This window comes from Canis lupus, chromosome 10 (assembly GCF_048164855.1).
Source record: "Canis lupus baileyi chromosome 10, mCanLup2.hap1, whole genome shotgun sequence".
NCBI lineage: Eukaryota > Metazoa > Chordata > Mammalia > Carnivora > Canidae > Canis > Canis lupus.
The window spans coordinates 36,447,569-36,473,064 of NC_132847.1; the positions used below are offsets into that span (position 1 = coordinate 36,447,569).

At 41.4% G+C, this 25,496-nt stretch overlaps 2 protein-coding genes and 1 long non-coding RNA gene across 4 annotated transcripts in view; 1 reads left to right on the forward strand and 2 right to left on the reverse strand.

Annotated features, from left to right (window-relative positions):
• ZDHHC21 (zDHHC palmitoyltransferase 21) overlaps positions 1-5,931 on the reverse strand; it is a 59,970-nt gene extending 54,039 nt beyond the window's left edge. For both annotated transcript variants that reach the window (XM_072841395.1, XM_072841393.1), the window contains exon 1: positions 5,781-5,931. The gene's annotated coding sequence lies outside the window, so the exon portion shown is untranslated. The remainder of the gene's footprint in view (positions 1-5,780) is intronic.
• Positions 5,932-6,444: 513 nt separating this feature from the next.
• On the forward strand, positions 6,445-7,638 carry LOC140640918 (uncharacterized). Its single transcript, XR_012037519.1, has 2 exons — positions 6,445-6,696; positions 6,992-7,638. It is a non-coding gene; the product is annotated as an uncharacterized lncRNA (long non-coding RNA).
• A 14,168-nt stretch (positions 7,639-21,806) lies between these two features.
• On the reverse strand, positions 21,807-25,045 carry CER1 (cerberus 1, DAN family BMP antagonist). The gene is made up of 2 exons (XM_072840293.1): positions 24,548-25,045; positions 21,807-22,854 (listed from the first exon to the last, which is right to left on the reverse strand). Exons 1-2 carry the CDS (start codon positions 25,043-25,045, stop codon positions 22,540-22,542), a joined length of 813 nt encoding a protein of 270 aa, XP_072696394.1. The 3' UTR covers positions 21,807-22,539.
• Positions 25,046-25,496: the final 451 nt, after the last annotated feature.

The following is a 25,496-nucleotide window of genomic DNA, read 5'->3' on the forward strand; positions in this document are numbered from 1 at the left end:
TAGAGTGGTTTCTTTGCCTGCACTTTTGATTTTTTAGAGACAAAATATGGAATGACAAAGTAGAGGGGCTGCTACTCTAAGAGCAAATGAACAAATTCATCTTCGTCTAGAAAAAAATCACAAGCAGAATTAAATGTGGTACAACAAAATGTTCTGAAACATGGCCAAAGTCAATAATACTGCTATGGCTATGACCGTAGGGTGGCTTCCTAATGTTTCAGCAAAACAGTTCTTCCTGTCAGTATTATTAGGTAATAGCACAAGTCAAACATCTATGAGTCAAACCCAGGTCACTTAATGGCTTAGAATCAAGGAAAACGCCTACTTTACATTGACAGTTATTAGAGCTTCACTGCACCATAGCATTTACAATGGGATGACCATTTCATCTAATTCAACAGCATCACCAACACCAAGGAATCAAATCAAATCAAATCAAATCAAATCAAATCAAATCAAATCTCTGTAGTATATAAACAATGTTAGGCTTAAAATTCCTTGTAATTTTAGGATAACAAAGAACATCCCAAAGTTTCCTAACTATAAAAAGTCATTAAGTATTTTTAACATTGTTATCTCTGAAGAAATACAATCCACAATTCATGGGGCAAACCAAAATAAAATACCAGTTTCCAAAATGGTTAATATAGAAATACATAAAATTTAAATTTATAGTTGTAGCTTAAAATGAAATTACAACTATAAAATTTTAAACATATTTATATAGATATTTAACTTCTGATGTTATCTACCCTGAAAACTGGCCAGGTTAAATAATTCCACCTAAAATATCAGGCTACTGGGGTGCCTGGTGCCTCACTCAGTTGGTTAGGCAGCTGACTCTTGGTTTTGGCTCAGACCATGATCTCAGGGTCCTGAGACAGGACCAGAGTCAGACTCTGCTAGGTGGGGAGTCTGCCCCAGGATTCTCTCTCTCCCCTCCATCTCTCCCCTTGCTCGTGCGCTTGTGGACTCTCTCCCTCTCCCTAAAATAAAATCTTTAAATATATATAATTATTTTTAATTTTTTAAAAATCAGGCTGTAGCTGTCTCTAATCAAGGAGGTAATTTAATTTTTAAAATATCACATAGGTATCCAGTTTATTTCAAGAGTAGGAAATTAATCTTGTGGTATATGAAAAAGAGAGCCACATTCAAATTATGGCACAGCCTCCAAGCTGCCGTTTCTTTTCAAGCTTCCGTTTAGCCATCTGTAAAATGGTGATAAAAATAACTCATGGAATTGTTGTTATGCTTAAATGAGAAACTGCCTGACAAATGAAAAGCAACTCTCAAAATAGTAACTTTAAAGGGGCTTGGGGAATAGGAGAGGAAGAGAGAGGAAGGTAAGTAAGTTTTACTTCTAGTCCTACAAACTCCAGAATCAAACAATGTTTCCAGGGCCCTATCTTTAAAGTCCTGATACAATTTAGCCATACCCCAACTCTACCTCCTCCAACAGTAGCCTGAGGACACTTGTCAGGGATGAGAAACCTCCCACAGCCCAGCCTTTCAGCTGGTATGGTACTATGAGCATACAGGAAAGTTTTATTTCTACGTGTTGGCATGGGGTCTCTTCAAGCAGAAAACTTAAAATAGAGATTTGATCTAAAATAGAGTGGCTGAACTAAAACCTGTAAACCAAAATCTTTCAAGGAAAAGCAGAAGGGCTGGTAAGTTAAGGACTAAAAAACCATGAGAGCAAATCAGGACCTGATTTCAGAAACTAATGAAGAATTTTGACTCAATGCTGAGTTCTCCAAGAAGACTCTGTGAAAATGTGGGTGGGCAAAGTGTCAAAGCAAAACATACTTGCAGTATCAATGGCTTCAAGAACCCACTTCTAGAACAGTCCTTAAATTACTACCTTCTAGGCAGAATTGAACATAAGCCATTGGCTCCTCTATGTACCTTCATGAGTGAAAAATAAATGTAAATTAATACCTCTGTTAAAAATATTGCACTACAATGACATACTTCATCAGAATTCCCTAACAGAAAGTAAAAACAGGGGCGCCTAGATGGCTCCATCAGTAAAGCGTCTGCTTCAGCTCAGGTCATGATCCTGGGGTCCTGGGATCCAGCCCTGCACTGGGCTCCCTGCTCAGCCGGGAGCCTGGTTCTCCCTCTGCCTCTGTCCTTCTCCCCTCCCCCCTGGTTGTGCTTGCTCTCTCTCAAATAAATAAAATCTTAAAAAAAAAAAAAAAAAAAAGTCTACATGGGACTCTTCACTTAGGAAGGTAGAGATGGGGATCCCTGGGTGGCGCAGCGGTTTAGCGCCTGCCTTTGGCCCAGGGCGCAATCCTGGAGACCCGGGATCGAATCCCACGTCAGGCTCCCGGTGCATGGAGCCTGCTTCTCCCTCTGCCTATGTCTCTGCCTCTCTCTCTCTCTCTCTGTGACTATCATAAATAAATGAAAAAAAAAATTAAAAAAAAAAAAGACTTTAAAAAAAAAAAAGGAAGGTAGAGATGTGGGAAAGGGTCAGGAAAGGCAAGCGAAGAACTCAAGTGTAGGGTAGGGACAGAAGGCAACAGATAACCTTTGCTGCAAACACAGGACAAGGAAAAACCTTCAGATAAAGTAAAAGTAGAAATAAAGAGGCCCTGGTGTTTCCTAGACATGAACCTCACATGTTCTTCCAAGGAGAAGGGAAACTAGCTGCCTACCTCTAGTACCCACAGCACCAAGACAGACTGAAAACAAAACAAAACAAAACCAAAACTAAATCAGATATCCTTCAAAGCAGGCCTTACCAAAGCAGGCACAGTTTAAGAACAATAATACTAAAACAAATAATCACTCCTTACTTGCTTGAAGTTGAAAATTCTGCAGTAGGTCAAGTTATGCATTCCATAATGACGGATAAAAGGCTTAAAAGCAGAAGCCCGGTTGAGGTCATACCTGCACACATTAAAGTGCGAACTAAAATAAAATTAATCAGAGAGTGGCAAAATACTAATTTTTACCTAACCTGCCCTTTGGGGAAATGGCAACAGGTAGGTGAAAAGAGCAGATACCCAGCCTGCCGCTTACACGAGATGACGTTAAATCTAGCTGCAGGTAAATAAAGCATGGGCAAGAGGGGGTCTGAAAGGCAGAAGACAAACTCTGAGCATGTCACATCTTTTCCCTAGGGTACATTAAAAGAGGGAAATAAGTAAAAAACTACTATCACCCTAAGATATTTTTGGTGAGGTAGCTACCCATGAGAGCAGTGTTATTCCACATCGTGAATAACTAGATTTATTCAATTCACCAATGAGTCTTAACCAAAAAAATCACTATGCTGACAACAACAAAAAGGGATTTTTCCCCATTTATTCTTATTCTTATCTTTCACCTGTATTTTTCACTGATACAAAATAGTTCAAACATTTTCAACTCCGTAGGAGGTATAAGTGCACTCATCATTCTACTAAAGTTAAAATGCTATTTATATTTAGTGCACTTGAAAAACTGAATCTGAGCCCTAATGTTTTACTAAAGCAATATAAAATTCCTTCATGCCTTAATATAAAAGTAAAACTGAGCTTAGGGAAAAACTCTCTGGTAATAAAAACAGCTTTTCCTCTGCCTTCCCTGTTATCCCTGTTAATACTGATATTACCTGTATGTAGCCTTCTATGCTAAAAAAAGATTGTATTCACTCACACTCAATTACAAACCCAGAAAAAGACTCCATGGTGACAATACTAGACTTCTCAATTAGTTTCTTCACTAATACATGGCATTATTTTATCTATGCATTTTTCCACAGGCTCTGAATTAGTCCCTGTGAACTAAAAAAAAAAAAAAAAAAAAATCCAGCAATGGGCAAATAAGTAAAACGTTATGATTCATTGGTCACTTCTTCTTTAGGATCTACCTGTTAAACTGATGGTTACATGTGTGCATTTAAAAATACCTACCTTTCTCTTATTAAGTAAAACACCCCAGAGATAGGCAGTGTGACACGGTTACCATATTATTTAAAATATGCTCTATACCATTCATTCCAACTACAACTGCTAAAATATATTACACGTAACGGAAATCACCAGTGTTTGAAGGGACCTAATATGATCCCACTGTTTTACATCCAAAATGAGGAAGTCTATAATAGTACTACACCAATTTTCCAAAAATATGGAAATATACATTTTTTATATTTTGATATAATTTTCCTAATACTTCTTCAGGTATATGTTTAAAATGTGCCTTTAACATGTTAAAGGGTTTTTAATTAATTACAAATGTTGTATATGCTAAGTATGGAAAAGCTAAAACAAGCCTTAAATAATTTAGCCTGGGATCCCTGGGTGGCGCAGCGGTTTGGCGCCTGCCTTTGGCCCAGGGCGCGATCCTAGAGACCCGGGATCGAATCCCACGTCGGGCTCCCGGTGCATGGAGCCTGCTCCTCCCTCTGCCTGTGTCTCTGCCTCTCTCTCTCTCTCTCTCTCTCTGTGTGACTATCACAAATAAATTTAAAAAAAAATAATAATAATTTAGCCTAACTCCTTAGCTGTATAGATAAGAATACAGGATGGGTCACTGACCTATCATGACCCTACAGCTAGACTGTGACAGCAATGGGGCTAGAATCTAGTTTTTCTTTCCACTACACTAAATCTCACTTGGTTCTTTCCTTCCAATTGATTTCTCACCTCACCTCTTCTTCAAAAGTCTTTTTGCCATTAAGAGGTTGTGCAACTAAAGCAAAATAAAACACGGCTCTGGGTTTTACCTGTAAAATAAGTAAAACCTAAAGCAATGAAAGGATTTAACAAGACATTACACAAAAAGCCACAGGAGGCACAAGTCAAGCAGTCATCAAATGATAACTATCGTTGTTGTTATTTTTACCACGAGGCAGGTAGTGAATTTTTTTTTTTTCAGTTTGCATACACACTAGCATCCTAGGCTGAGCACCCATTTGACACATCATCTTTTTTAACGTGCGCTTAATTATCCTTAGCCGTCGTTTAGGCTGTAACTTTACACGATGATTTATGACCCACCCATAATGACCTTGATTTTTTCCCCCCCTCTTGTACTTTTATGGACTGCTACACTGCAATATCTTCGAGTAATAACCGGTCAGGCTCCCTCAGCCCTAGAGATACAGACATCCTCCTCTGACTCACAAGGGATTTTAAAATGTGACCCAAATAGATCTCGAGAAACCACAACTTTAAATGGACTCTCCACTTAAAATCCAGCGACCTATTTATTATAGTGAATGGTAACAAGTGCAAACTGCTGCCTTCCAGAAGCTGTTTTCTCAAAATCCCTCTGGGGTGGGGGTGGGGGTGGGGGTGGGGGTGGGGGTACCAGAAGGTCACTAAAGGAGCCAACTACTGGTGCCGCTGCTGGTCCTCCGCGGCCGCGCGCCAGGGGTCCGCAAATGAATGAAAGGCTGAGAGGGCCTGCGCGGCTCTGCGGGCGGGCACGGAGGTTCCCAGGCGAGGAGCTCGGGGCACAGGCTGAATACATTAAAAGGCTAAATAAATAAATAAGCCAAACCCGCCCCCCAATCGCTGGGACTAGAGCAGGAACCCATCCCCACCCCCAGTTCTAGGAGGGGGCGCTGGCGGGCGCGGCTCCGGGGCAGCTGCTCCGAGAGCGCCGGGGCGAGCCGGGCGAGCGGGTCCCGGGCGGGGGGCAGGTGCGGGGAGGGGCAGGGCGCGCGGCGCGAGCGCGGCCAGGTGAGGGCGGCGGGGCCCGGCGGGGCGGGGAGGGGAGGGGGAGGGGCGGGGCGGGGGGGGGGCCGCGTCGGCCCCGCGCCTGCACACACTCACCGGCGCCGGCGGGCTCGCCTCTCGCCGCCGCTGCTCTCGCGGCCGCCAGCCGCTCTTCCCCCTCCTCCCCCTCCTCCTCCTCCCCCTCCTCCCCCTCCTCCTCCTCCCGCGCCGCGGCCGTCGCCGTCGCCCGGGCCGGGCGCGCTCCCCTTCCGCTTCCGGGAGCCGGAGCGCCGGGGCCGGCGGGGTGGGGGTGCGCCCGCCCGCACGCCGCCGCCGCCGCCGCCGCCGCCGCCGCCGCCTCTCCGCTCCCGGGGGCCGCGATGGGAGCCGCCGAGGGCCGAAAGAGCCGAAATCGCGCCGCGGGCAGGAGGAGAGGCGCCCGGGCCCAGCCGCGTGCGGCGCGGCCCCGCCGTCCCCGGAGCGCTCGCACCTGACGCCCCTCGGCGCCTCCGCCCTCCGCGCCGCACCTTCCCGGTCGTGCCCCGGTCGTGCCCCGGCTGTGCCCCGGCCGTGCCCCGCTGCCCTCCTCCCCGCCCCCGCCCCCACCCCCACCCCCACCCCCACCCCCACCTGGGGAGGGCGGAGGCGCCTCCCCGTCAGGCTCGCAGGCCCCTGCTCCCCCAGGGCGTCCTGGATGCCCCGGCGCCTTGCCTCAGAGCGGCCCGCAGCAGCGGCGTCCTCCGCGCGCTGGGTACAGGTGCGCCCCCAGGCCGGCTGCATCGGGGCCTGCGTTCTAACCAGCCCTCCGGGTGATTCCGACGCGCGCACCGCCCGTGTTGCAGGGCGCTGGATTCCAGTGCGTGGTCGTGCCCATTTCAGACCCTCGGAGGAGCAAGAGCCAGAGTTGGCGCAGCCACCTAGGGAGTTGCCTATTCCTGTGGGCAACCTCAGCCCGCACTCGGACAAGCTTTACTAGGCGTTTAAGGAGGCAGCCCAAAGTTGCCAGCTTTCCCATCCCGCCACCTAGGGAAAAGTAAGTTGAGTTGGCATTGCAAATAACCCACCTCCAGGTCTAAGTTGGGACCTTAGCAAACACCTGCCTTCCCTCACCTAAGCTGATACGATGCGGTACTACAATGGTGGTGGTAACATAGAGCTAAATCTCTTGCCTGCATGCCACAAGAGGAGAGTGTATGGGTGGAAGATTACTACTTGGTGCATGAAATCTGAACTTCTCACAGGATAGCATTGCAAGCCCTTCACCAACGCGTCTCCATGTACCTCTCCAGTCCTAGCTCAAATGAACCTGGTTCCTTTACCCTTCTTAGGATGCCCTTTGTCTTCCTCTCTGATGATCTTCACCCAGACCTGGAAGTCAGCTCAAATCCTGCCAGCGCAGCGTACTCTTCCACCACACACACGCCGAAGCTTCTTTTGAACCCTTATGGTACCTTGTACTGCTAGGTTTTTTAAACATGTTGTGTTCTGGTTTATGAATCAATTACAAATACCTTTGAACCTTAAAGGCCTAGGCCAGTGGTTATCCAAGTGTGGTCCTCACACCAGCAGCATCAACACCACCTGGGAACTAGTGAGAGATGCACGTCCTCCAGCTCCATTCCAGATCTACTGTAGTAGAAACGTTAGGGGTGAAGCCCAGTAATTGGTGTTTCAACAAGCCTTCCAGGTGATCCTGATGCACACTCAACTTTTACAACTACTGATCTGAAAAATTTCTTTTATCCCCCTCCCCCGCCCCAAGGAACTCACTGATAGGGATTGATTTGATTATATACAAGTTTTATTCCCTTTAAAATTAAGAAATCAGCTCCTCCATTTATGCATAGCTAGGTTGAGAGGCTGTGACAATTGCTTTTGAAAGAATTGCCTTTGGTTTTCATAATGCATTTTATGTAGTAGGATTTTTTGTAACTTGGTTTGTTTGAAAAAAATAAAGGGGCGCCTGGGTGGCTCAGCCCGTTGAGCGTCCGACTCTTGGTTTCAGCCTAGGTCATGAGCTGGTGGGTGTGAGATTGAGTCCCACCTGGGGCTCTGTGCTCAGTGTGGAGATTCAGATTCTCTCTCCCCTCATTCAATCTGTCTCATAAATAAATAAATAAATAAATAAATAAATAAATAAATAAATAAATAAATAAATCTTTAAAGAGAGAAAGAAGGAAAGAAAGAAGGAATACAGGGGTGCCTGGGTGGCTCAGTTAAGTGTTGGACTCTTGATTTCTGCTCTGGTCATGATCTCGGGGTTGTGGGATGGAGCCCCACATCCAGCTCAGCACGGAGTCTGCTTGAGATCTCCTCTCCCTATCCCCACTTATGGACATTCTCTCTCTCAAATAAATAAACCTTTAAAAGAAAGAGAGGGAAAGGAAGGAAGGAAGTAAACACAACTAGTCACTTTGGGGGAAGGGGAAACATGGAGTTTTACTTTCAAAATTCAAGTACCTAAAAAAAAAAAAAAAAAAAAAAAATTCAAGTACCTGAATTGCATATTACTTTGCTCTTTTTTTTCAGTATACTATAGTGAGAAGGAATAATTTATGGCAAGTGATTTCAACAAGTACCAAATGATTATTAGTTCAGTGGCATGTGGCAGGAGAAAGTGGCAGGAAAAATATTCTCAGAATCATGATCTTTTTAGCATGAGTACTTAAGTCTAATCAAAGGCCTGTCTATCCCTTACATTGGAGGTCAAGTCATAAACATGACTGTATCATACTGTATCATACTGCAACGTATATACTTGACTCCTGTGTCATAATGAGAGGGTCAGGGAGATAGGGCATCATGTAATCTTTTGAGAAGTTTTTCTGTTTACTGGAAGGATGGAGAGGAGATATAAGTCCTACATTATATTCTCCCTCCAGAATTCTGGTCTACTTCATCCTTCCTGTGACTAACTGGAACATGGTTATTAATCAAACTAATATTTATCTGGGAATTGAAAAAGTAGACAAGAACAAGCAGCATTGCTGCCACTGCCAACTTAGCTTCTCAACAAAGGCACAGTCAGGGCATTTATGTGGATAAACTCAGCCAACTACTGTGCTCTCGTGCCGTGACTGGGGAGAACTGGATTTGACTACACTTTCCAAAAGTCAGAGCAAGTGCAGTCCAGAGTTTAATCAACACTGGCTAATAGCCCTTGGCAGCTTTGGGTGGATGGCGTTCTCCACCTGCCCAGCTGGGTACCATGCCGTAAGCACCCACATTTGATGCACATTCATGATTTCTTGGTTGCTTATAGTCATCTCCCCCATCTGTTTGAGTGGCAGAGTGCCCATTCCAGAACAGTCTAATATTCTAATAGTTGTTCTTAACCTTTTTTGGGTTGCACACATCTCTTTGAGCATCTAATGAAAGTTACAGACCCTCTTCCCAACAAAGTGTGTGTGTATACACACAATTATATAAACATGTACATACATATTTATAAATAAAATTTCAGAAGCTTTGCCACCTTCCCATACCTCCAGAGGACCATAATGGAATCATGAACGTCAGGTGAAGAATTTGCTTTAGGATATGGAGAGCAGGTAAAATAAACTTTTTTTCTCCAAATACCAAAAATAACTCTAAAAACCACTGTGTGCTTAGGAGATAGAACAAAAGTAATGCTAAGCAGAGTTACATATGGGAGTATGTAACTAAAGAAGCAGCCAGTAGTGTAGAAGTAGCCAGTAGTGTCAACAGGGTGGTTCAAGAGTGGCTTCACAGAGAAAGGTTCTTGCATCAGGCAAATAAGAACTGGACTTTGAGGGGCTCCTGGGTGACTCCGTGGTTGAGCTCAGGTCATGATCCCAGGGTCCTGGGATTGAGTCCCACATTGGGCTCCCTGCAGGGAGGCTGCTTCTCCCTCTGCCTATGTCTCTGCCTCTCTCTGTGTGTCTCTCATGAATAAATAAAATCTAAAAAAAAAAAAAAAAAGAATTGGACTTTGGCTGGGACAGAGGATCCCTTCAGAACAAAGGAAATGTATGCAAAGGCATGGAGACATGAAAGTACCCAGTGGCCCATCTGGTGGGGCTCAAACATAAAATACATGGAAAAATAGAGAATGAAAACTTAGAACAGAGTTGAATTATGGTGAGCTTCAAATTCAATGCTATTTCCAGCAAGGAGCCACTAAGCTTTCAGAGTAAGATAACTTCAAAAGTGAGTGCCATGGCATCATCAAAATGCAGAGTAGTAGAACATTTTTAAAAGTTCTATATATTCTAAATTGGCTTCCTCTCAACTTTTAGGGTTGCTTGATGTTTTCTTTAGAGGTTTCTATTAGGCTAAATCAAGATGAACTCTAAATTCTTACAGTTAGTTACGTGCCAGTGAGAAAACATGGTCTAGTGAATGTTCAGGTGAATTTAGAATCCATGCCACTTGAAAGATTTAAAATGTATTTGGAATTGAAAGAATGAAAATCAACTTGGACTGAAAAGAGAAAAGAAGCCCTGCCACTAATCAGGCTGGGAGGAGAGACACAGGTAAAGCCAGCTGCCAAGTTAATAGCAAACATTGCTTCTGCCAAGGTCACGTGGCAGATATAAATTACTATAATGACCCCCTCTGGGTAATTACTGACCAGTGGTGCCTCAGACCACTTGCTATTTTCATTTATTACTAAGGATATCCAAATGCTCAGCCAACTCCACCTCATGACAGCCCCCAATTCCTATTAATTCCCTCTTTTTCTAATCCCACCTCAAAACAACAACCAATACAAAACTGATGCCTGCTTCAGTTAGAACATCTTCAAAATCCTTCAGTGAAAGCCCAATTGACATTGCCCCTCCTACTTGTCTAGTGGCACTTCTCTGAAGTGCCCTTCCTCCGTGAAAGGCAAGAAATCTGATTTTTGTCAGGCTACAGGCTTGTCTCTTGGTAGTCTTTAGCTGAGTTTTAGCAACCCATTTGATAATTGAAAGCCACCTGTTGTCGGGACTCAAAAGTCAGGGTTCTTCAGGAAAGAGGTCTCCTTTTCTGTGTCAATGGCACAATAAAGTTGCTGCCATTCTCAGCAATGAGACTCAACAGTTTCACATGTAGATTCTTCTAGTATAGGAGAAAGTGATGCCCTGGGTAGGTCACCCTGACCCTTCATCTTTTGGAGAAATATGGATTGAGGCAGAAAGCAGAAGACAAATGTGCTTTTGTATTTGATTTATTTAGTTTTGAAAATGTGCTTTTAAAAACAATTTTTGTGAGTAGTGTTTTTAGAAAATAGCTTAAGTGAATGGGGTTAGTAGAGACCCTAGACAGAAGTAAAATGGGTCTAGAAAGATGACAAGTTCTACCCTGGTTCAATGTAAAGAATGTACTAAAAATAGAGTAATTTTGATGATGATGACCTCATTGCATGAAGGAAAGGGATTAAGATTTTCATTGAGAGATTTTATTTAAAAACAACAGCCAAAGAGATGGAGGTGGGGGCTGGGTTTGTCTCCAAGACATAAAAATAGAGAAGAGGAAGGTGCATCTGGATGGCCCAGTTGGTTAAGTGTCTGACTCTCAAGCTCGGGTAATGAACTTGGCATGGTGAGATCGAACCCGATGTGGGGCTCCATGTTCAGCAGGAAGTCTGCTCAGGATTCTTGGTCTCCTCCCCTGCCCCTCTCCCACTTACATTCCCTCTCTCTCTTTCAAGTAAATAAAGAAATCTTTTAAAAAACAAACAAAAAACAAAAGAGGAAGACAAGTTAGAAACCAGAGCTTAGGGGTGCCTGGCTGGATCAGTTGGTAGAGCATGTGACTCTTGATCCAGGGTCATGAACTCGAGCCCCACGTTGGGTGTAGAGATTACTTAAATAAATAAACGTAAAGAAAAAAAAGGATTCAGAGCTTAAACAAAGTATGGGGCAGGGGTACCAGTAGAATCAACAGTCCAAATAGGAGAGTTATCTTTGGTAGGAGAACAGACAGTTACTTAATACTGAAAGTCAGAAACAAAAGAAGAGCCAGAGGGTGAGCAAGTGGGATATTTTGAAGGGGAGAGAAGGGAGGCTGAGAGGGAAACTTCAACGACCTCCAACTTCACGTAGACACCAGAATAAGAGATGCTGAGCTCTCAGAAAGGTAAAGGAAAGAGGCACATGTTCAGCACCAGGAAAAGAGATGAAGACTCTGAAAGAGATAGCCAATGTGGCTCATGTGGAGACAATGCTGGCCAGTGAAATAAAATAATCTGAGTCCTTCTAGAAAAACTTTAGTGCCCAAGGTAATAAAAATAGCACTTTCTGGACACCTGGTTGGCTCAGTGGTTGAGCTTCTGCCTTTGGCTTGGGTCATGATCCCGGGGTCCTGGGATCAAGTCCCACATCAGGTGCCCCGTAGGGAGGCTGCTTCTCCCTCTGCCTATGTCTCTGCCTCTCTCTGTGTGTCTCTCATGGATAAATAAAATCTTTTTTAAAAATAGCACTTTCTGCCATATGTTATGGCTCTATAACACTTTGGAGAAATAACTTCTGTTGGTTTCTGAATATGCTAACTCAATAGATCTGCTTTGGGTTCATGGTATCTACATTCAGTAGATGAAAAAAATGAGGCCACCTGACATTTCATCCTTTGACATCCTGCAGTGCCACAGCAGGAAGCCTCAGGCTTTGCTGGTAAAAATGAGACTGGCAACAGTGTATAAAGATGGCTGAGAAAATTCCATAGGCAATTCAGACTCAGAGTGTCATGATGAATAGTATGGGGGAGGCAAACACATAATTGAGGAATTCAGTGGAAGCAATGATGAAAAATTGACCAATGACTTAGAATGCCACTAAGCACATCTGAGGTTAAGTAAATACCTGTGCTTCTTTGGATAAGGATAACTGCCAAACTCAAAGACATGCACGCACCACACACACACACACACACACACACACACACAATTTCTTACTGATATCCTTGTTCTTTGCTCTCTTAGTCAAGAAGTAATGTTCACTGTACTGCATTACAAACAAAGAAAAATGTCATCCCCAGGCTCATACCTGTTCTAGCAAGCAACCTCCTTGTTCACTCTACCTTTTCCTATTCCACTTTGGCTGTTTGGGAAGAACCTGGAGATATGACCCTGTAGAACATGTAGGCAATCATCAAATGGGATCAACCTTAGGTTTAGGAAATCTTGGACCCAAGAATCATCCCCTGGCCTGAACCTGTGAAAGCCAGCTTTCTGAGAGACTCTTTCCTAAAGCAATCTGATCACAGTTGTGCTGTCATTCATTAACTGCCACGGGAATCACCAACTGTCATTATGAAGTCTTTTACAAGCGCCCTGTAAATATTAAAAGATCATGTTAAAATTACACCATGTTCAGCAGCAGCTGATGCTGTTTTATGGAAACAGTATTAAAGAGCATGGAAAATTATCACACTACAACTCCCATGATTCCTATGTCCTACAGCTCCCCTGAAGCAGGACTCTGCGCCGCAATTTTAACTCTTTAGTCACAGCAGGGAATCATCCAACTGATCATTTCCACTGAGGCAAATCTCATCCTTTAGACGAGCTGTGTCCTTAATGCTTTAGATGCCTTTTTGCGCACTTGCCACTTAACTTTCTATTCTAAGAATGAAGGCAGGAAAATTATTTTTGAAGCTTCCCAGGGCAAAGAAGAATATTTCAGCTTTCTTAGAGTTAAAACTAATGTATAGGAGTGCTTTCCAGCAGCCACATGACCTGTCAGGCTTCTCTCTTAGACTCTGGGTCAAGTAGAGTAAACATTCTGGCAAGATGGGACACTTGTCTGCCCTGATTTATGAAATCTCAGAGCTAACTCAAGGCTTATTTGGGTTGTCGCATAAGTCCTGCTTGCTCCCCAAAGACCTGCTTTATCAGCCCACCATAATGTTTGAAACTTCCACCTCTATAATTTTGGCAGAAAGAACAAGATTCAGAAGGTGTCTGTTAAAATAAAAATGACTAGATGAGATTTTGACAATATTTTTAAGTTTCTTAGCAGCAATAATGACAGTATTTTTATTGAGCAAGAATATCCTCATTCTTAGGAGTAAAGGTGAAGTGTCATGATATCCGCAATTACTTTCAAATTGTTCAAGAGTCTAAAACCATGGAGTAAATACACACACACACACACACATACACACATACCTGTACAAACTGAAAGATAAGCAAGTATGGCAAAATGTCAATAATTGTTGAGTCAAACTGGAGGTTATAGAAGTATTTTTGGTACTAGTGTTTTCAAATTTTTGTAATTTTGAAAAATTTTATAATGAAAAGATAGAAAAATACAGGTTCCCAGGAATACCTCCAATTCAGTCAATTATACTCTCTAGGTGTGGAACCAAGAAGCATTGCTTGTGAGCACCCAAAGTAAGTTTTAGGCTGATATTTGGGAGTTATTGAATTATAGTGTTCAATGCTGATGAAGGAATATGTGTGGTAGGTATGTGATTTTTTTAAAAATTTTTATTTATTTATTCATGAGAGACACGGAGACATAGGAAGAGAGAAGCAGGCTCCATGCAGGTGGCCCGATGTGGGACTCGATCCTGGGACTCCAGGATCACACCTTGGGCTGAAGGCAGGCACTCAACCGTTGAGCCACCAAGGTGTCCCATGGTAGGTATGTGATAAAAAGAGCAATTTATCTGGGGGAGAGAAAATCAACTCAATTAAACACCTCTATTTCCTCTGAGCAAAAAATCCAGTTTTGTTAACTGGAACAGGAGTCACGTTACACATGAACTGCCCAAAAATGAAGTTTGAAGAACTTGAAAGACAGATTCTGTGGACAACAACAGGAAGATCCAGAAGGGCTGGGAGGGCAGCATAATGCTCTTGGTCTAGAAGAGATCTGAGCAAGAGTACAGAATTCCTCAGTGACCTCCACCTCTTCATTATCACCTGTGGAGCTTTAAAAATACATCAATGATTGCCTCCTCTCTCCAACCCCTACCACCACCCATTGGAACACAGCTTCTATATTTTACAAGCACATTGGTAATTCTAATGCACAACCAAATTTAAGAAGCTGAAACACAAATTCTCCAGCCAGATAAATTCTGTCGCAAGGGTAGGAGCCTATCATAGCCATCTTGATACCCTGTGGGTCAGCACAGTGCCCACCACTTAATAGGTTCTAAAAGATGTTAGTTGGATGAATACATTGATAGGCTCAAGATAAATGGATATGACTTAGAAGCTCTGAGCAATTGTAGGTCATTTGAATATCCTAAAGTGAAGGCGAGAGAGAGAGAGAGATAGAGAGAGAGAGAGAGAGGAAACCACAAGAATGAGATTTAAGGCAGAAAGGAGGAAAAGTAGACTCCAAAGAAAATCCCACCTGTTTGGCAATTGTCCTTAGAACTGTGCCAGGGTTCATGATCTCTTTGGCAGACAAGGAGGAGAATGGAGACAGAAAGTCTCTTTTTGTGATATTTGCACATTTGGGAACCTCTTCATTTCTAGGTTCACAAGGTGTTCCCATGGTCCTGTAAAGCTCCAAGATATTATTTGCTTAAGCGTAAGGTACTGCTAAATCCCATGGATCCCAGGCCCCCCGAAGAGGGCATCATCTGAGTGTCTTACTTGAGCTGGTGCAAGATGTGAAATCTGTCTATCCACTTGAGTTTTCACCTATTTCTTGCCTGAGGTTTGGGCAGGATGCAGGTTTCCTTTGGTAATAGAATTGTGACTTATGAAAAAGAACCTACTGGAAATTCTTGTTCTTTAAATATTGGACACAAAGAGGTGTGTTTCCCTTAGCTGGCAGACAAAAGGAACTTATGATAATTTCCTTGAAAAATATTAACCCGAGTCCCCACCCACAGGTGGGTCACTGGTGATTGTTTCTTTTGGAGGAAAGGAAGAGGAGCAAAACAGAGTCAGAGGGAGGCAGACACTAAAGGAAAATCTGAGCTGTCTCCCAGAAATGTGGGTGGATAATTGGGGCCCGGCTCTGGAGAACTAGTACTACAGGAAAGTTCATTCCATTGCTCAGGGAATTATTACTCACACATTTCACCACTGAAAGCTCCTGGAGGTGAACACGAGATGAAACAAGGTGAAGAGGACCCATCAATATTTCAGATTCATCCTCTGTTCCGAAAGTGGAAACCTGACTTTTCCTGAGTTCCAGTCAGATGGGGTTGGTGCACATGATTTCCACCGTTTCTTCCAGCTCTTCTGGCCTCCATGCTTTCTTTCCATTCCAATTTATCATACCCACTGTTGAGATTTTTGGCTCATGGAAATCTTTGGGAAGCTCATTAGAATTCTGGACCTTCTGCCCTGAAGGATTCCCATACCTGCAACATATGTGCACATTTCAGGGGGTTCATGAGCCCCTCTGGAGTGACAGTTACAAACCCATACCATCCTAATCTGCTCACAGACCTTCAAAAACTCCCCATTGCCTACCAAATACATCCTTAAAACCTGTTGGCTGTCATTCAAAACTCCCCACACCATCTATACTACCTATTCTTCCAAGAGCAGCTCCGAAAATTCATCCTTAAATTCATTAAGCTAATGTGTACTGAGCATTTATCTCACATAGAACATTATACATTTTATGTAAATGTATGTTTACATATGCAAATATACCAATATTAAAATATAAGTATATAATATGATATCTAAAACAGTATCTCAAATGTATTTAAAATATATTAAAATAATATGCTGTATAAAACAACATTATATCAGAAACAGAGTGGTAACAAGTATATACAATATACAGAACTTTTTGTTCAGAGTTTACTTACAATTTAGAAATAAAGTAAATAAATAGTGATAATATAAGTTAAAAAATGACAAAGGGCTGTGGCCGACACTGTTGTTTGCCTACTCAACGGTACTCAACTGTCATTTCCTCTTTATTCCTTGCTGTCAGAGCAAAGGTTTTGTTCCATTGTTTATCCTCAGTGTAACTGATTTTATTCAGCTCTTTAAAAAGGATGCAAAATGGGAGAGAATCCTCTTTTCTATTATAGACATTGGTGTGCGAATGGTGACACATGATGTCTGGAACTGCAGCAGCCATATTGTGACTGAGGGGAGTTTTAGCTTGTGAAGGACACACTGAGAATGACAGAGCAGAAAGATGGAAGGAATTTGAGTCCTTGGTAGAATGGGAATGCTTCTGACTTGACCAACCAGGAAACTAGCTGCCTTCCATACTGCTTGTTAGTGAAATGCTAAATCCCTTTATAATTTAATATATTCTGAGTTGTGCTTTCCGGTTCTCGAGTTGAAAGCATCCTCATTGATTAAGTGTCTTAAGAAAGGCATGGATGAAAAAAAAATTAAAAAAAAAAAAAAAAGAAAGGCATGGATGATGAGCTCTGGGAATCAGAGAAGGAATAAAGTAGTGGATGAATCAGGAGTTTAACTCTATATGTGTGTGTATATATTATGTTTATGTATATATGTATATGTGTACGTATATATGTATATGTACATATATAAACACATATTTATTTATAGATTTTTTCATCTTTATTATCTTGAGGTAATGTAAAATAGTAGGAAAGATCTGGGACTTTGGAGTCACTCAGCTTCTCTTCCACAGTGCTGCTCTGGGAGAGTTATTTAACTTATATGATCATCTTCATCTACAAAATAATGCAGTACTCTCTCCCTTATAGAGTTTCCTGAGGATAAATTAAATTATGTATGTGAAGTGGTTGGTACAGTGCCTGGTAATGATATATCTTCAACATATGACATCTATTGATATTGTTTCTTTTATGCAGGAAAAAATATTTATTGAGTACCAGCTACTTGCTGGACACTTTCCTAGGCACTGATTACAATGATCAAAGAAATCCAATATGATCCCTCCTCTCATGAAGCTAATGATTTGAGTAATGATGACACAAATAATGGTATAATCATAAACTGAAACAAGTGCTGAGAGGTGAAGAAATACAGCACCATGAAATCATGCAAGAGTCTAAACTAACCTTGTCTAGCGCTTATGGAAGTTTTCACTAAGACAGTGGAATTTCAATTTGGGGTTGGAGGCATAGTAGGAAGAGCATTATTCTAGCTTTACAGAAACAAATACATTTATTTACTTGTTCCCAGACTATAAACTTTGTAAGGTCAGGAATTATATTCAAATAATCATGCATTCCTTTATTTATATTCTTTATACTCAGTGCAATGATCAGGCTCATCACAACCATAAATATACGTGGACTGAATGAATGAAGCTTCCTGACTCTCAAAAAGAGGGAAAAAATGAGTATAAAATGTCTATTTCTAGGAGATAGGAAAAGAAAGCACTTAGAACACATAGTAAGGGCTCAATAATTGGTAGCTGCTATTATTACTACTATCATTATTGCTTTATAATTTGCACATATTCTCTCTGCTACAATGCTGTAAGCTCCAGGGCAGCAGGAAATATTTCTTATTCATCTTTACTTATCTCTGGGTTCTCAGCACAGTGTCTTGCATAGAATAGATTCTTTATAAAAATTAAGAAGATACATGACATTCTTAATTAGAAATTAAATTGACAGTTTAAAGAAACCATGTACATTGAAAAAAATAAATTTTCAAAGCTAAGTTAACCACTCTGTAGCGAATACTTAATGCCAAGTTTCTAGAATTGAGATAAAGTAGACATTAAAAAAAAAAAAAACTTTAAAAACTGTTATAAAAAGTAGGCAGAACTCTGTGTGGAGAAAAATAAATCACTGTAGAACAATTCATACGGCTCATCATAGTGTAATTAAAAACTCACAGCTTTAATGTCACCCTTTCAGGGACGACTCAAACTAAGTAACTACCCTCTAGCAAAATTCCCCTTCTCAATTCTTTGCATACAACTTACAGCCACCTGATATTTTTCCTTTTTGGTGATTAATGAGTCGACTGATTCTCAAATTGCATGTCTTCCCCAACTAGAATGTAAGCTCTATAGGAGCAGGGAGCTTGTCCAACTTGTTTTCTTTCCATATTCACAGCACCTAGAGCTATATCTTGCATATAGCTTGTAGATACATAAATACATGCTGCATAAAAAAATATATAGAAAAATACTGCTATTTATTATTTATGGATATATACATACCTTTGCGAAAATATAAAAGGATATTGGAAATATAAATAGGAATCTTGGGGATGTTCTTGAGGGGTCAGGGGTTTGGGGCATGGAGCGTAGCATGGTGGTTGGAGGTAACTTTATATATATATGAAATAGTTTATTTCTTTTGTAAAAATAGACAAGAAGTACATGATGACAAAATGTCAAATATACTGGTGGTAAGAATTTGAGTGTTTGCTATAATATCCTTTGCATTTTTCTGTGTGTCTATTTTTCAGAATAATTTTTTTAAAGAAAGTATGCCTGAATGGAGAAGAGTGAAATAAGCCCTGTAATTTTACAGAATCTAAAGCTCTCTCATGTGCTGCTACTTACACTTATCCTCACAATAATTTTTTAAAGATTCATTTATTTATTTTTGAGAGAGAGAGAGAGAGAGAGAGAGAGAAGAGCATGAGCAAAAGTAGAGGGAGAGGAAAAGAATCTCAAGGAGACTCCTCACTGAGTATGGAGCCTGACGTGCTCAATCTCATGACACCAAGATCATGACCTGAGCCAAAGTCAGAAATCGGACACTTAACCAACTGAGCCACCCAGGTGCCCCCACAACAATTTTGAAGTAATTCTTTATCACCCTAATCCTATCTGGGTGGAAAATGAGATCAAGATTGATGAGGGAGTTGCCATGACCACCTCTTTAATTTAGGGCAATGTTTGGCTGAGAATCTGACCAGGGGATGATTTCTCTTTCAAGAGGTAAAATCAATGTCCTCAAATATGATTGCTGAGGAAGAGGTAAAAGAAATCAACCTTGAGGCCTATAAGAAGGAGACTTCAAAGAAATCAGTGTAAACTGGAGAGCAATAAATGAACAAATATTTTAATACAAATAGAAAATATGCTCCAAATGACTTTAGTCTGGTAGCTTAAAATTTTTAAGGCTTATTTTTCTTACCTGTAAAATAGGGTATTTACCCACCTTATAAGATTTTTGTAAGGATTGTACTCATAAGTGGAATTTAAGAAACAAAATAGGGGATCATAGAGGAAGGGTGAGGAAAATAAAATAAGACAAAATCAGAGAGAGAAAGAGAGACGCCTGGGTGGCTCAGCGGTTGAGCATCTGCCTTTGGCTCAGGGCATGATTCTGGAGTCCCGGGATTGAGTCCCACATTGGGCTCCCCACATGGAGCCTGCTTCTCCCTCTGCCTGTGTCTCTGCCTCTCTTTCTGTGTCTCTCATGAATAAGTAAATAAAATCTTTTTAAAAAATCAGAGACAGAGATAAACCATAAGAGACTCTCTCTTAACTCTAGGAAATAAACTAGAGGGTCGCTGGAGGAGAGTTGGGGGATGGGTAACTGGGTGATGGACATTAAACAGGATACTTGATGTAATGAGCACTGGGTGTTGTATGCAGTGAATGAATCACTGAACTCTACCTCTGAAACTAATAATACACTTTATGTTAATTAATTGAATTTAAATAAAATAAAACTTTAAGAGAAGATTTTTGCGAAGATTGTGTAATATATGTATTTATGTATTGTATAAGTTGTATGACTTATAACTTATCAGGAGACCCAGCATAGCATCTGGCACTTAATAGATTTTCGATATTTGTGTGTTTCCTTTCAGGTGCCCACACTCCTATGTATTATGTTGAACCATTGAGAACTGCCTTTTTTTTTCCAGTAAAAAGATGAACGTGAGCAATTTCATGAGGTCTGCACTATGAATGTAAGCTCTGATACCACTATCCACTGTCTCATCTTGAATTCACATGAGGGAAGAGCAGAGCAGAGTTTGAATAAGACTGATGATTGTTTGGGGCTTGGGCTTGAGAGTCTATTTGCAAGGATAAATAAAAGGGATTTGCAAGCATGTAAGGAGGGGAAGGACAGTCCAATTGGCAGAGATAGGTTTACATAATCAGGGTTAGGCAATTGCATACAAGACAGCTGCTCAATAGCTTTTGGCATCAAAATATATTGACCAGCTGGGATATCATTAATGCTTAACAGTATCATCCTTATGACCATATCTTGGCCAATTAGCTTGTCTTTGACCACCAAAGGGTATAATATATTCTGATGCAAATGCCACATGTGTATCTGTATATCACATATTATATTACTTTGATGTAGAATATACACTAAATATAAATACATCTGCTTCTTCAGAACACCAGGTTAGATGATGTGATTAAAGAGAAATAGAATTAAAGCATACTTCAATTCCTTTAAAAAAAATCAATATTCTGAGAAATGCCTTTTTGTGAATGCTGAAAGTAATAGGATTCAAATAATTAAAATAATTTTAAGGTGGATTTTTAAAAAGTAATTATAGAAAAAGAAATATAACTAGAAATATAACTAAAGTCAGGTCTATACAATGTATGCATACAAATAAATATAGAAGGAGAAATGGAATCACTAAAGACAGTGATTTTTTTTTCTGTTAACAGAAAACTGCTGGAAGGGTCAGAAGAAACACTTGGAGCATTGTCATTAGCCTCTGAAACCATTGAGAAATGCTCCCAGGTAAGTAGTCTCCAGATAGGACCTTTAAGTTATGGGACAGATAAAAACTATTAAAACAAAATTTGGGATCCCTGGGTGGCACAGCGGTTTGGCGCCTGCCTTTGGCCCAGGGCGCGATCCTGGAGACCGGGGATCGAATCCCACGTCGGGCTCCCTGTGCATGGAGCCTGCTTCTCCCTCTGCCTGTGTCTCTGCCTCTCTCTCTCTCTCTCTCTGTATGACTATCATAAATTAAAAATAAATACATAAATAAATAAAATAAAACAAAATTTAAGACAATTGAATTCCATGACATTTCCCAATGCTTCATATACTAAAATTTAATACATTAAAGCATTCAGAATATTTTCAGAACTTGCAAGTATGGCATTTACAGAATAAAATACATAATATGAAGTTTTTAGACAGCAGCAAAAAAAAAAAAAAAAAAAAAACAGTCATCCAAACACAGAAGTCTAACTTACTACCTAATCCAAAATGCACATGGATAAAGAATTTCACCTATAAGTTGTTTCCATGTTTAATCATTTGCAGTTTATTTAATTTGACATCTACTGGAATTCCTTGGTTACCTCATTAGCATCTCTGGATTGACCTTTAAGCCTGGTACTGGAGCATATATTTTTAGTTCCCCATAATATACATACTTGTGTGGCTACCAGTGATTGTTCCTCGTCCCTATGAAAACCACTAAAAGTAATATTGCTGTTCCTTTTTCAAAGACAGAGACTTGACATTAAGAACTTTATATGGGGAATATCAGAAAAATAAAGAGGCAACCAAGCAAGCTACTCCTTACATCTATGGCAATAAAATAAGCATATCTGGAAGGCAAATAAAACACTGTCTGAGATGAAAGAATCCTTCCTAAAAATACTAGAGACATGTTTTGGGTGGTGCTTTGACAAGTTATCAAAGAAGCCAATTTTTAGGGTCTACTTTATTTCTTTTCCAAGTTCAGATGTAGGGCTTTTACCAGAACTCAGAGACACTAGATCATGGAACATTTGTAGTGGAAAGGACTTTAGCAATCATCTGATTCAAGTCCCTCATGTAGAGATGAAGCCCTTGAGATGGAGAAAGCTTCCACATCCTTAACATCCTCCTGCCAGGACGGCAGGGCCAAGACTAAAATCCAAATACGTACCAATAACTAGATGAATACCATTGCCTCTAAATTGTCCTATCTCGCTATTTTGAACCACCTTTCCCTTAAAATAGTATGCACCCACTAACACTTCCAAACTGAGTAATCCAGCACCTTTGCTATTGTAGTTGTGTTTTTCAAAGGTAATAGTGGGATCTCCTTTTAAGTGGAAAATCCTGGGATGAAGGGATCCTGGGCATGAAGTTCTGCGTGGGAGCCTGCCTGTAGGAGGTGTCCATGCTCATGCTCAGTCTTCATCTTGCACTGGCATTCCTTCACTAGCATCACCACCTTGACCACAGGGACAAAGCCGGTGCAGTTCAGCTGCAAGTGCATCGTGGTGAACTTGGCAGGTGAGCAGTGGGAGCAGAAGGTGTGGGGGTGCTGTGCAGCTCCAGGAAAACGAACAGACCCACATTTCCCAAAGCAAAGATTGTTCTGTACAACTACTTTTTCACAGTCTTCATGGGTGATCGTCTAAGAGGCAAACACATCTCCATTAAGTTATCTTGAGTCATTTCACTGACACACATGATGCAGAAGCTATAGACTGTAAGTCTGAAGATAATTCAGACTAAAATTTCAAAACCTTTCCAATTTTGGATATTTTACAATATCCAAGGGATGGTTAATCTATAAGGGCATAAGGGCACCTCAATTAAATTTCTTTTGTTCAGTAGATAAATAAATTAGCCTTTAAGAAATCCTTAAGTTAATAAGAAAATATTTTATATCTTAAATACCAAACTTTAAGAAATTTGATCTAATTACGTGTTACCGGTTGAAAAAATTCTAATGCCTAACTTCCTATTTAAGTAATGCGCCTTATCATTCGACGTCTCACAGTGCATTATGCATAATAGACTTTCCATACACGTTTGTTCAACTGTTCATAGAATAGATTAGAACATCAAGATGAATTCTATTCTATTTTGAGATCTATGAAGCTGCTTGGGGCAAAGTTATAGCACATATGCCTGCAAATCATCATGCATCACCTCACCTTTGCCCCTCCCATACCCCCTCACCTAGCTTTATGTGCCCTTCAAGATATATGAGTCAAACACTTTAATTTTAATTTAACTAGCAATAGAATTCAACATAAGAGTTTCAAAGGAAATTCAATTGCACGATTCTTGGGAGCAATTTTCTAATTGCACATGGCCAACAGCGCAGTCATTATTATTTGATAATGGACTTATTGCTACATATCCTTGCCTTTTCAGGCAGCATACTTAACTGCCTTACACAGTCAATTACCTTATAATACTGCCTGCTTAATTGGGTAGCATTATTGGACTGTAAAATTTTACTCTCCCCTGCGTTGCTTTCGGTTCAGTATCTTCGTGTTTAAGGACCTGATGCAGTTTCTCGGTTTAATTTAACATTTGGAGCGCAGGGCTTGCCAGGACTGATGGGAGGAAGTGGATAGTAGAATGCCCCTTTGTCTTAAAATGGTGCTGAATCCATCATAATAACCACAAATCAGCCAACGGGACATGAAGTAGGAGGTGTTTCCAAGAGGAAAAAATGTGATTTCACACTGATATCATTTTTTGAAAGCTTATGAGAAAATAAATTAAATTAAATCATTTTTTGCTGCGGTAATGTTAGAAATGATGTAGCAACTTCTGTCAGACGGCCTATGAAGTAGTTGGGTAGGAAATACAGGGATTAAGGCCAAGATACATATGTATGCGGCTGTTTGGGGAGGAGTCCCATGTATCTCACCTTATCTACAGGTAGAGCCAACCTGCTCATCGACATCCCAATAGAGGGTAGAGGAATAGCTAGAGAGAAGTTCTGGTTATTGCTCTAGGTTCCCACTCTTCCTTACTGAAGGCACAGTCTCACCTATCCCTCCGGATAGAACCCCTCCAACATAAAAATAAGTAAAACCCCATAAAACAAAGTTCTGTGCCATCACTAATCTGGGTTATTAATCTGGGCAGTACCATCATATCATTCTTACAGCATTTCCAGAACACTAAGAAACAAGGGCAAGTTAGATGGAAATTTGGGGAGTATGATCATCCTTGGCAAATGTTATAATGAGTGCCCAAGGACCAAATTTGGGAGTTAGGTGAGACTCGGGGTCCTGGCAGCTTACCCTCCACCTGTCGCAGTTGTCCACCCCTTTCCTGATCCCCTCTCCCTCCAGAACAGATACCTGGCCGAAGGGCACTGTCCTACAGGTCTCCTGATGCACTTCATGGCTTTTGATGGGCAGGATGATCCCCTGAGAAGCTGGACTCATTCTGAACATGAAGTGGTGCCAGAATTTCTTGGCCTCTTCCCGAAGAGGAGATTTCTCCATTTGCATCCCATCTTTTGGCTGAGTGAGGGCATGGGTCCCAGGTGGGAAGTGCTCACTGACCAAGTCCTGGGATGGGTGCAAGTTTCGCTCAGGCTTCTTCCAGAGCCTGCCAAACCTGGACAACATCTTCTCTCTCTGCCTCTGGCCTTCTCCTGCACCTACGAGGTGTGGCACCGCAACAAAAAGATCTGGCTTCTCCTCAGCTTCCTCGTGGTTGCCAATGGGGAGCTCCCTGCGATTCCTTTCTAGGATCACAGGGGAAACAGAGCTCTGAGTTTGTCGGCCATCCCTCTGCTGTGCAGCCTTCCCTAGAGGCAGGAGCACCAGCAGCAGAAGTAAGACCAGACACATGCTGTCAGGGGGGCCCAAGCTTCTTTCAGATCCACAGATGGTGAGGCCTAAAGGAAAGAAAGGCTCATTCTCTGCAGGAATGCAAACAAGGAGATCCTATATATAGATACCTGCCTTGTGGGATGGAAAGGCAGGTGGTCAGTAGCCAGGCAGAGTAAACACATTTATTGTTTGCTTGAATTATGTAGTGCTAATGGTGTCATGCCTTCACTTGAGTTTTGTGTATTTTAGAAGGCCCCAGTGAAAGCCTGGGACCCAGGGGGTGATTAGCTGGCACTTTATCGTCTGAGATTTACAGAGCAGTATTTGAGAAAACAACACATTCTTTTCCTGGATTTCCCATCAGTTATTAGAAGAAGGACCAGAGTCAACAAACATTTGTCATGCATCTGCTTTGTATTGGGATAGAAAAGACAAGATAGGTTTTTATGACAGAAGAATATCAGATAAA

Coding starts and splice junctions, on each gene's coding strand:
- CER1 (XM_072840293.1), bottom strand. CDS start 25,045: ATGTGTCTGGTCTTACTTCTGCTGCTGGTGCTCCTGCCTCTAGGGAAG. Junction 22,855..24,547: donor GGACAGTGCCCTTCGGCCAG/GTATCTGTTCTG, acceptor TTTGCCTCTTAG/ACGATCACCCATGAAGACTG.